Source organism: Taudactylus pleione, unplaced genomic scaffold (assembly GCF_031769625.1).
Source record: "Taudactylus pleione unplaced genomic scaffold, aTauple2 ptg000136l, whole genome shotgun sequence".
Lineage (NCBI taxonomy): Eukaryota > Metazoa > Chordata > Amphibia > Anura > Myobatrachidae > Taudactylus > Taudactylus pleione.
In genome coordinates, this window is record NW_028284538.1 from 1,687,768 (window position 1) to 1,700,828 (window position 13,061).

General features: G+C 41.5%; 1 protein-coding gene across 1 annotated transcript in view; it reads right to left on the bottom strand.

Moving 5' to 3' along the window:
* Positions 1–13,061, bottom strand: part of LOC148522894 (anthrax toxin receptor 1-like) — a 135,351-nt gene that overhangs the window by 17,190 nt on the left and 105,100 nt on the right. Inside the window, exons 10-14 of the mRNA XM_088473487.1 lie at positions 10,105–10,203; positions 9,432–9,501; positions 8,224–8,302; positions 7,316–7,411; positions 5,818–5,856 (exon numbers count right to left, since the gene is read on the bottom strand). Of these exons, the coding sequence (XP_088329613.1) occupies positions 5,818–5,856; positions 7,316–7,411; positions 8,224–8,302; positions 9,432–9,501; positions 10,105–10,203 (383 nt within the window). The remainder of the gene's footprint in view (positions 1–5,817; positions 5,857–7,315; positions 7,412–8,223; positions 8,303–9,431; positions 9,502–10,104; positions 10,204–13,061) is intronic.

A 13,061-nucleotide genomic window follows, 5' to 3' on the forward strand; every position in this document is an offset into this window, starting at 1 on the left:
ATTCAGGTGCCTCCTGGCAGTTCTGGGAGAGTAGGCAAGTATGGTCTGTGTGTGCTGTGTATTTCCAAGATGCCTGCCTCAGCCTTGAATGAATATGCAAAAAGCTCTGTGTACTATTGAGAGAAAAAACACTATATAAACAAAGAATTCTTATCTTTATGTTCATGAGCAGTATTAGGATAGTCTGTGAGTCCGAATAAGGCAGTGCAAATATAGAGGTATGTATTTGCATATATCAGCATGGATGACAGTTATATGATGATTAATGAAACATAGGTGGGTCTATGCACTAAGGCTTGGAAAGTGATAAAGGGGAGAGATATAAAGTCCCAACCAATCAGCTCCTAAATTACATTTTTCAAACACAGCCTGTAATATGGCAGTAAGGAGCCAGTTGGTTGGTACTTTATCTGTCTCCACGGCTTAGTACATCTCCCCTGTAATACCATATATGCACACCAATGGGATAAAGATATTAAGATTAAATAGTGACTAGTTTTGCAATAGCTTTTGAACATAAAGATATCAGATTACACTTGTTCTACCCAGGACAAAAATATGAATTAATAAAAAGGATTTTCATATATTTTAAAATCAGACTCTTCAAAGTTTAATTTTATTTTCCCAAGTAGGTAAAAAAGACTAATATAAGATTCTGCAGTAGACGGTCACCAAAAAAAAAGACAAAAGTGTCAATGATCCATCACGGAAATCTTAGAACAACATTTCGATCTTTGCCCTGATAATACAACGGTTCTTCAGAATAGCCACCAAGACTCATTAATCAATTCCCCCCATTGCCTTTATTTACTGGCCTGCAGCTGGGAACTTCTGATAAATACCCTCTTGTGTGCATCATGGAGACGCAGTGAACTCTAGTGACATTGATGCCTACGACATCCAGAAATATCCTAGACAATTATGAAATAGATGCAGTCAAGTCCCGAATAGGAGTCTATGCTTTCTGCCCCAGAAGTGTACAAGACAACAGTCAAATATTTCCTTACAGCTGTGGTACCATCTCCTCCATAATGTATAGCCTGACATATTACATTTCGATGCATCTCTACATAGTGACAATTGCACAGGGACCTGCAGTCAGAGTAGGCAGAGCATCCCCTGTCCTGAGATTTGATATAAAAATGATAGAATAATACAAAGAAGATATCTATAACTTATAAATATCTTCTTTGTTTATTGCAATCATTTTTATAGTTAACACTCACCAGCTTTGTGGAGCTCCCTGGGACTGCAGGGAGACGAGAGATGAGGCAGCAACAGCTCAGCCTCGCTTCTGTATAGCCAGACACTGCTTGCAGACCTGTGGGTGGGCCACACCACGAGCAGTAAGCTGCACAGAAAGAGAGCTAATAGAGGCATGCCTCTGAGTATGGGGGGCGTGCCTTGAGCACTGATGGACACCTTGGGGATGTGTCATGTGACCAGGAAGTGCACTGCAATGTTTAGAGATCAGAGCTCAGTCAGCAGAAGCAAGAGAAGACACAGTGATGCAGGTAGGAGAATCAATGGACACTGAAGCTTAGTGTAGTGAGGGGTACAGTGATTAGGGGGTGAGACAGGCTACCAGCACTCAGACCCATCTCCATGTGTGCCTCCCCAGCCATTGACCTCACCACACATCACAGAAATTGCACGCTGCAAACTGTTATGTAGCACATCTTCCAACATGACCAGTGTCATCCAGTCACATATATGCAACCCTATCATAACTATTTTTTTTAAGAGTCTTTTATAAGTTCTGGGCACCCTAGACAGCCCCCACCAAGGGTCGTAACTAGGGGCTCTGTGGGCTGCACCATTGCTGCCCCACGGCCCTTGCTTCTGGCTAGCAGGGTGGCTGAATGGGGATTGGATTACTCTGCAAGACGATGTCTGTCTCCTATCGCTAAATGCCTACATGTTTATTAAGATGGAATATCCCATCCAATACAGGCACTATTTCCCCAATCTAATGTTGCTAATGGTCCTGACATTTTACAATAATGTTGACCATTCCACTGTCAATTACAGATATGCCCAGCTATATCGTTGCCGTGGAAAATCACACCACGCATATCGTACGTGACCGCACCTCTATAGGAATGCATGGTGCAATCGCAGTGCGTGCCATAGTGTATGTAGGGAATCGCATGATGAATACGTTTGTGGCGCAATCAGCCACAATGTAACTGGGCGCATCTGTACAACCAATAATCCCAATATTATTTTACCCAGCATCAGTGGCGGCTCCAGAGGTGGGGCTGCAGCAAAGTCCAAAATTCAAATAGGGGAGTCACACCAACTGCCAGTGAGTCCCAGCCGGCGATGTTTGTCAGCAGTTGGGGTGGCAAATGGACGCCCACTTTACCTTACACAGATCTGTACTACTTAGCAAAACTGCAAAACCATCGGTAACATCGAGTAACATCGGAGCCTCACACACACTTGTCTGACCTTACTCAAAAATTGCTAACCTCATCGCACGCAGTGGATGCCTAAGCTGCATATGGCATCGGAATGGATAATTTATGCACGCCTCTGCAACGGCGTTCAAACGCACTGGCACAACTGCATTTCGCCGACCCCCCCCCCCCCTTCCTGTCACAACCCCAAATGGTGCTTCTTGCCAATCACTTTTGCTATGGGTCTGCGTAGTCACTGAGATTGCATTCCCGAACGCAGTGGAGTGTTCGCGCACGTGCACTGCGATGCATACACAGGCGCAGAACGCAACAATCAGACAATTGCATGTGTAATCGCAATAGCGATCCTTGCTAAACCATTGTTGGGGGATGAAAATATATTTAAAAGTGCCGACAATTCACAAAATATATCTAACAAATATTACTGGGGCTCCCCTAGGGTATTCTGGGATCTTGAAGTAGTGTTGAAACAATGTATTTATTAGTTATTTACAAATTATTTTACTAGAGAGAAATACATTGCGAGTTATGGACTGTTATTGCTTAATAGATATATTTAGGATGGTGATGAAATATTGTTCAGCTTATAATAAAATAAAAGGTCTATTGATGGGCTGCCCATACTCAACGGGGTAAATTTACTAAAGTGAGAGTTTTTAGAAGTGGAGATGTTGCCCATAGCAACCAATCCGATTCTACTTAACATTTAACTAGCACCTTCTAGAATATATTAGCTAGAATCTGATTGGTTGCTATGGGCAACATCTCTACTTTTAAAAACTCTCACTTTAGTAAATTTACCCCAACCTGTGTTTTACAGTCTAATTCCTTCTACCTACGTGGCTTAGAAACATTTCCCGAATCGGTAAGATTTCTTGAGCCCAAATTTTTCAAGGCTTATAAACCTTTTGCAAAATATGTGTTGTTGCTTTTATATCACAATTCATAGAAACTGGTGATGATTGCATAGAAATATAGCTCCAGTGAATAGCAAGTATCTGAGGAGTTAACACGTAAGGGGGTGAATGAAAGGAAGCCTGTGTATACAGAGCCGCAGTGTCCAGCTGTATCCTGATGGAAGAAGGGGCTCAGATGTATGGAGACATGAATGAGGGGTTTGTTGGATGGGACATAAACAGCGGGAGGGTAGGATAAAGGTTAACCTCTCACATTCCAGAACGGACATTTCACTGATTCTAATAGTGCAAACTTATTGCCCTTCACAGGTATGCCGATCACTGAGCAGTGTTTTGTAGTAACCCTATAAATTGATATATTGCGGAGATATTTTTGGATCAATAATAAAGCATGAATGGGGGGTAGGGGTAAGATTGGTTAAATATTGATATATTTATAAAGAATTGCTTTCTTGCTAGCGTTAAAATCTAGAACTTCAAAAACATCAATCTTTGGTACCATCAAAGCAAATGTATGGGTGGCGACCTCTGCATTAAATCTGAGGCCTCTAAGAATACAAATTATAAAGCACACTGCTTTCTCTGTGTATAAATCACTCTCTCCTGCATAGAATGAATCCCACAAGTCTCCCAAGGCAAAGTTATCTATATAATAATTTGCTAAGGTCTCTCCTGTCTCCAGCATGCGCCCGCTCCAACGGCACTCACTGTTAGGGCGACAGGACAGCAGGAGAGGATGATGGGACGTGGTAAGTGTGGGGGTGGGACCGAGCAGAGGGGGGAGGGTTGTTTGGCACAGGTGGGTTGAAGGAGTAGGGTGAGGCGCGGAGCAGTGGGTAGACACTGAGGTGACCTGGCATATTCCAGTTTCCTTTGCTAGCAGTTAAATAATTTGTTATAGATACGGTATTCACTTTTTTTTTTTTTTAAACTGCTCTACAGTTATTACACAGTTGATGAGTTGCCCGGCCTGTCCTTCACGTTCCAGTTCCTTATACCTAAATTGCTTCTTAAATTCTGTAGTTTATGATATTTATAATCAGTTTAAGAGTATAGAATACAAGTGCACAATATATTACATCACCTAACACCCCCAAGAGAGCATACAGCATGTTGATTTTTTTTTAGATTGAACAAAGAACATTTTATAGGGGCATTATATGGACATATTGCTTATTGTGAAGGCGAAACATGCCTTATAGTGTTTTTATGGTTATTTAAGTTATTGATCACTACTAGCTGTGTACCTAGAGGCCCACAGACCCTGGTGCAAATGTTTTCAGTAACAATGAAAACTGTGTGCATCCAATGCGGGGACAGCAATAAATTGTTATAGAACATGACCCTGATATTCAACAACCCTCCCCCCGACTGTGCCCTTGTAGTCATGCAAGACCCATAAGCACACTGTGCACATAGACACCCTTGTGTTTGTGACCTTTGTACACTTGAAAGCTATACCGATGGGTCCCATCATGGTTTGTGATGACATATCCCATTACGGCACTACTCTACTGCAGTATTTAGGTGGAATGTCATAAAGCTTCATTGTACGCTAACTGTGCAACCATTCTGTACGGAATATATATACTGTACCCTCTAATTTTTACTGATCATTTACTGAACAATGAACATAAATTCTACTCTGAATCTCCCTTCAGATAGTTGTCACTGCTGTTTATAATAGGGATGTGCAGGCTCGGATAGGTTCGAGTTTGCACGTGGAGTTCGGATTTTTCCCTCCAAAAAAACGGAACTCAGAACGAGGCAAAACGTCATCTTACATGGACGAACATCATCATTCCTGGACAAAAGACCAGGAATGATGATGTTCGTCCATGTAAGATGACGTTTTGCCTCGTTCTGAGTTCCGTTTTTTTGGAGGGAAAAATCCGAACTCCACGTGCAAACTCGAACCTATCCGAGCCTGCACATCCCTAGTTTATAATAATAGCAGCACTTGAGTATTATTATAATAGATTGACAACATCGATTCTAGTCTCACAATTGTGCAAATTCAAAATAGTTTTTTCTTTTTTAAAGTTAGATTTAATACAGGCACGGGTCCCATTACAGCTACTGCTGCAAAATAGTTAGACCCAACCCTGATTGGGGACACTCCCTGCTCATGTACTCACTGATGTCATTATACTGGAGATTTCAAAGCCAACAATACTGTGTATAGCAGCGTCTTTCAGCTTGTACTACCTCAAACAGTCTCGAGAGGTACTTCAGCCTAATACAGCATAACTCATCGAAACAGGTTTTTATAGAGCAAAGAAGAAAATGTAGGCAGAAATGGTGCTTAGTTAAGAATCAGCAATAAAGATATACTTGTTGTTACATTTTTTTTTATGATATTAGGGGGTGCTGGGAAATCACTTATATACATTAAGGGGCCATTGGTAAACTTTTTTTTTTTCTTGGTAAGAATGAGTTGAGACAGGATTAAGAGATAGGAAAGTCTGTATACTTACTGGCTCCGGAGGAGGAGGAGGTGGTGGCTCTTTGATCACCTAATAAGAACATAAGTAACACACTTTAGTAAAACAATGTAATGTGTTAGTATGTTGGGAATACTACTATTTAAAAAAGTTCCAGTACTTTAACTCATCTTCTTTACTGGGAGCTACTTTAGTCTTTTTTCTTATTTTTTTTCCCTTGGGATCTACACCCAAATAACAGAAAGTTAAGTTCCCACTGGTACTTCTATTATTATACATATATATATATTTAGTAGTATATATATTTCATACAGATCCCCATGTTTACTCCATCATCTGGTAAGAAATCTTAAAGGGCCCATACGCCTGGGACTGATTGCCACAATTCCTCATTTTGCCGACACTGGTTTTGGGGCATTGGGGATATTCAACATGTTGGACAATTGCGATTCTGACCGGAAAATGGTCGGAATTGGGGAGTCGATGATCGATGGCCGGCGATCCACAGGTCTGATCGCGGATCGGGTCGGATCGGCAGAACGGGAATTAGGGCTGTAGATGTATTACAGGGCTGTACTGAGGAGTGTGTGACCGGTGATGCTGCCGAGGGGATGGCACGGTCAGTACCCCGACGGCACCCTGCCACCCTGTTCTACCTTGTGGGACACTCCACTGCAAGGCAAAGTCACAGATGCGTCATCCCTGCTTTGCAGCTGCTACCACGGATATTGCTTTTTGACATCATGACATCACATGCACTGGGGGGCAGGGTGGGGGCCAGAGCAGGGCCCTCCCTTGAACAGTTTTGGTGGTGTAACTAGTGACGTACAGCCATAACACTGCATCAGTTGTATTTTTGTGCATTTCTCTATGCATCTTGGGATTTATTTGCCCTTTGTGGCCATTGCCTGGTACTATGAGCTGCTACTCACTCTTCTGTTAACTTATAAATCATTATCCATCTCAATTATCTAGATTTCTATTCCACTTCATTAGTACATTATATTTCATCAACCAGTCCACAGTTTACCATTTTGTATAAATCTTTCCTTAGCCAGTTACTATCCTATTATGGACAGAATGCATCAAACATCGCATTTTGGATGTGATGCATCCCGCCAATCATCGCATGCGTACCGGTGATTAGTAACGCTGTATGCACTGTCATTGTCATTTAAGCAAAAGACAGCTCTCCTGATAAGAGCTAACCTTTGCGGTGTGGGGACTTCCCGGTTCATGATCCATGAATCCCTCTGCACATGCGCGGCCGTCGGCCAGTGCATGCGCAAGCTTCAGAGGGATTCCTATTGGATTCCGCCTAGGGAAGTCTCTGTAAAGAAGCCCGTAGGCTTCCGGAGCTTGGTGCATATGGAAAATGTGGCCAAACCCCTGAAAATGTCATTTTAGGGGTTCGACCGCATTTTTAGCGTTGATGCGTCCCTAAAAGGTCATTAATATATATATTTAGAAGACAGGACCCAATACTGATGTTACAGTAATAATGATGATTAGCGTTACTGACAGTACTTACCACTGTGCAGCAAAGGGGCCAGAACCACCAGAGTAGTGCCAGGAGTAGTAGAAGAAACAGTATCAGCAAGGCGATAAATAGGATTATCCCTGTGGGCTGTGGAATACAGTGGTAAAAAGGTGTAGATGAGAAAAGGCGTTGTTTTTTTTTGTGTAAACATGGAATATATAGACATTATTTTGATATACCGGGATAGCAGGCACTGAAGTCAGTCATTCGGATAGAAATTCACATACAACATCCGCGGCCATGACAATGTCAGGCTTTGAAGACCTCCAATGTTGGGAGAATGCAAACACCAGATGCAGATTCATATTATAAATACCTCTAAGTGGCCAGAGACACATTAAATATGCCACAATGGGGGAGATGTATCAATCAGTTAAAAGATTGGAGAAGTTGTCCCTACTGTAGCAACCAATCAGCTGTGAGGTAGCATTTATCAAGTATATTCTACAAAATGATAGATTAGAAGCTGATTGGACAACTTCTCCATTGGTCCACTTCCCCACTCTTTTCACTGCTTGATACCTCTCCCCAAATGTTTGTTACTATGCGCAGAGCGATTTAATGTAAGATCTGCTACTGGCATAGGACCATACTTGCCTACTCTCCTGGAACAGCCGGGAGGCTCCCAAAAATCTGGTGACGCTCCCGGCCTCCAGGAAATGTGGACAAATCTCCTGGCCTGCCGCCACTCCACATACCCTCGGAGCGATTACGCGATTTGCGCTGAATTGCGGCCCCGCCCCCTACTTCACAATGCTGGCAATGTCGACATTGTGCAGCGAGGGCGGGGCCACAGTGACATGACCACGCCATCATGCCCCTCGCTCTGCCCCTAATGCAGTGTCATATCCGAGGCCACGCCCCCACAGTCCCTCAGTGTGTGCGTGTGAGGTACTTACACAGTGCGTGCTGGTGATGCTCACTGAGCTGGAGATGTAGGTAAGGCCCATATTCATGCTGACTTGTAGATACACCACCCTGAGAAAACAAATAAGGGAATTAAAAATAAAGTATCAATTTTTTAAAACAATTTTTTTTTCTAACACTATGAGACAATTATTTTTTTTAGTAACATGGGATGCACAAGTGTATTACCTGTAATTGTATGTTTCTAATGGTCATGGGCCTGATGTCATATTTACCAGAAGAGATGTGGTGATAATTCATAATGTCCACGTTGTTTAAATGTTGATATGTGTGTGTACTATTTTGTAGTGGAACACAGGTTATAATAGTAGAGAACAGCGGAATCCAGATACAAAGCAGGATGCATTAATGTGTTATTTTTGCGAAAATTATGTTTTTGGAGGTTTGGCGGCTTACCGCATATGCACCAAGCTCTGGAAACCAATACATTGGATGCGGTGGGCAGCGCCATCTTTAGATGGCATTGCCCAATAAAAGCCTATGGGCTTCTATTCGCAAAGTGCTGTGAGAGGAATCCAATCGGTGTGCACTGCTGAATTAGGCCCTGAGTTACTGAAGTTCAAGGTCTGGAGACTGTGTATGATTGAAGGTATTCCCAATTGTGATAATCGGCAGCAACTTCTACCCTCTACCCTGAAGGGTGCTGCTGCTGTCTGTCCTGGATAGGAGAAAAGGAGGAGGCAGTCTGAGCCGGCTGGGTCCCGCCCCCTGCGAAACAGATCTGGCAAGTACCAGGACCAGCGCATGCGCGCGAGCGGCAGAGAGATCACGCAAGCGCAAAGCACGGGCTTCAAGGGACTGCATTGACTGCAGCCCCTGGCTGCCCGAAAGGTAGAGGCGTGGATTCCCACTGGATGCACGCTCTCTGTTAATCACAGCCCAGACTGGCAGTCCCAGGAGCAGCAACCTCCCCTGGGACTGCCTGTGCTATGTAAGATTGGTAGCTGCAGTTCCAATAAGAAGCCGCTGTCAGTGAAGCCAGTGGACGGACTCACTGGCTCGCTGGGGGTTGTGGATTTTACTGGTGATTATTAGCAGAGCGTTTGTGGCTATGATCATATTTCATAATTCGACTCAGCTGTTACCTTCAATGGGGTGTCTTTTGCTTTATCTAAGTACATTTTATGGAGAAAGTGCATAGAAAGGTGCAGATATAAAGTGAAAAATCAATAAAACATACTGTCCAACTTCTTCAATGACAGGGGCAGGACATAGCAGGTAAGTGTCTTGTAGGTCGGACGGCTTTTCATCTGGAAGATAGTAAAATAGGGTTTTAAAGATTACTGGGTGTAAAGATCACTTCTACCAGGTTAATATAATAATTGAACAAGGTTGAATTAACTTCATTTGTTGAAAGTTGTATTACAGAATATGCAATCTACTGATGAAAATGTATCAATCAATAACATAGCGATATATTTAACCTTGGATGCCACCATCTTAGAATAATCCTTTAATTATCATCAATAAAGTGCGTCTTTCTTATCTTTTATTGTCATTAAACACAATTAAACAGAGAAAGCCTGATATCATGTACAAGAAAATGAGCAATTATAATCTATGCTCCACTCTACAGTAGCTAAAGATGCTCATTTATCCTGCGCAAACATCCAAAGCACTCCAAAAGCACAGGTGAAATGCTGCAGGGATTGGCATCATCGATTGCTACATCGATGATCGTATGTTCCAATAACCAGAAAAAAAATAATAACATGTTCTTAAATGTTTCAGTATTGCATTTTGCATTGCTGTTCAGTGTTAGCAAATAATTTGTATTAGACACTGCAAGCTATGCTTTGCTGCAGTATATTTGGAATTTTTGGGAAACAAGTCTCATCGGGACTGGATCTTACTTATGGTGATGCTGTCATTCACTTTGAAGCTGCACAGCACTTGATTAATATTTCGGGCATGATAGAAGCCATTTCCTCTTACCACGACCTGGAAGGACTCTGAAACAAGAAGACAAAAGAGAGAGGTGTAACTTGGAAATGCTCATTAATACTCAATACAGTGGAAAGCAAGTACACATGCAAGGTGGGTTTAAAAAAAAATAAAAATATATATACATCATTTCATGAGGCTCAATGCATCAATGTGCGGAAAAATTAACACTAATTATTGATGACCTAGAAGTCAATCATATGGTGTGCTCAGCATCGATTTCCCCAAACCAGACCCATGATCAAACAAGTGCCTGCATTATATCCAGTGGATCAAAACGAAAACTGGAGTTGATGTTGCAAAGGTAGAAAACACTTCCAGCGTACGTGCTTAGTGTAATGTCCGTGAGACTCTCAAATGATGTGGAGTCAGCTTGGAGTACCGGCAGAGTCAGACACTGTCACCGGATCCTGTTTCACTGTCTCCTAAAGCAAATGAAGTCACGATGACTTGTGTGTGATGATGCAAACACATAGGGGGGTGATACTGTTATGATGCAAATCCTGTTATTATCACCCATTGCGTCTGGCCCTCTGATTTCCCTGCCATGTCCAAAATGTGCACAAGTAATTTAGAGAAAGAATAAATCTGCAATTAAGATATTTCAACCGTTATGTATTATGGGGGAAGCCTCAACATTTCATTTTATCCTCATCTTTTCACTTCAGTTCTGTTTAAAAGTATTGCCTTCCCATTAAGCACTGCAAATATCACTCCCACACAGCAGGTAGTCAGGTACCACAGAGATCCTCATACCTGTATGCAGCCCTGTAACAGAGCTTAAGAGGGCCCGAGCACATACCGTCATAAGGCTTCACTACAAGGGCTTGGGTGGGTGCGCCATAACCGGAGCACCGTATCACTAGCTGCAGTGTCCTTTTTCTTCCCTTTTTACCCCAACAATTTCGTAATTATTGGCCAAATTAAGTTGATTAAAAAATTATTTTGCCTAATTAGTCATTAAGGAGGGCTCTTGGTTCTGCACCAAGTCCCGACATGTTCAGCCAAAAATAGGGGATTTGCATAACTTATAACTTATAAATTTCCTTATTTTTGAAAGAAAAGCACTGTTTTTTTTCAATGAAGATAACAGCCAAAAATAGGGGATTTGCATAACTTATAACTTATAAATTTCCTTATTTTTGAAAGAAAAGCACTGTTTTTTTCAATGAAGATAACATTAAATTAATCAGAAATACACTCTATACATTGTTAATGTGGTAAATGACTATACTAGCTGCAAACGCCTGGTTTTTAAAGGAATATCTACATAGGTGTATAGAGGCCTATTTCCAGCAACCATCACTCCAGTGTTCTAATGGTATATTGTGTTTGTTAAGCGCATTAGAAGACTAATAGATGATTAGAAAATCCTTGACAACCCTTGTGCAATTATGTTAGCACAGCTGAAAACGGGTTTGCTCGTTAGAGAAGCTATAAAGCTGGGCTTCATTTGAGCTAGTTGAGTATCTGGACCATCACATTTGTGGGTTTGATTATACTTTCCAAATGGCCAGAAAAAGAGAACTTTCATGTGAAACTCAACAGTCTATTCTTGTTCTTAGAAATGAAGGCTATTTCATGTGAAAAATTGCAAAGACACTGACAGGCTCTAACCAGAGTAGAAAGAGAAGTGGGAGGCCCTGGTTTGAGAAATAGACTCCTCACAAATTCTCAACTGGCAGCTTCATTAAATGGTACCCGCAAAACACCAGTGTCAACGTCTACAGTCCGGGATGCTGGCCTTCTAGGCAGAGTGGCAAAAAAAAAGCCATATCTGAGACTGGCCAATAAAAGGAAAATATTAATATGGGCAAAAGAACACAGACATTGGACAGAGGGAGATTGGAAAAAAAAGTGTCATGGACAAACTAATCGAAGTTTGAGGTGTTTGGATCACACAGAAGAACATTTGTGAGACGCAGAACAAGTGAAAAGAGATGCTGGAAGAGAACCTGATGCCATCTGTCAAGCATGGTGGAGGTAATGCGATGGTCTGGAGCTGCTTTGGTGTTGGTAAAGTGGGAGATTTGTACAAGGTAAAAGGGATTTTGAACAAGGAAGGCTATCACTCCATTTTGCAACGCCATGCCATACCCTGTGGACAGCGCTTGATTGGAGCCAATTTCCACCTCCAACAGGACAATGACCCAAAGCACTACCTCCAAATTATGCAATAACTATTTAGGGAAGAAGCAGGCAGCTGGTATTGTCTGTAATGGAGTGGCCAGCGCAGTCACCAGATCTCAACCCCATTGAGCTGTTGTGGAAGCAGCTTGACCGTATGGTACGCAAGAAGTGCCCATCAAGCCAATCCAACTTTTGGGAGGTGCTTCAGGAAGCGTGGGGTGAAATTTCTTCAGATTACCTCAACAAATTAACAGCTAGAATCCCAAAGGTCTGCAATGCTGTGATTGCTGCAAAAGGAGCATTCTTGGACAAAAGCAAAGTTTGAAGGACAAAATTATTATTTAAAATAAAAATCATTATTTTTAACCTTGCCAATGTCTTGACTACATGTTCTATTCATTTTGCAACTCATTTGATAAATAAAAATCAGTTTTCATGTAAAACACAAAATTGTCTGGGTGACCCCAAACTTTTGAACGGTAGTGTGTATATATATATATATATATATATATATATATATATATATATATATATATATATGGATACATTTCAACATTGTTTTCCCCCAAAATATACAGTATACTGCTGAAATATAGTATATAAAATAACCTATTTCACACATATAACGAGACAAATGAAAATACAAATGAAAACAATAACACATGCCACAAATGTAATAATATATTATTTTAAAAAAATTGTGTAACCTTTAAATTACAAAATATATATTTTTTTC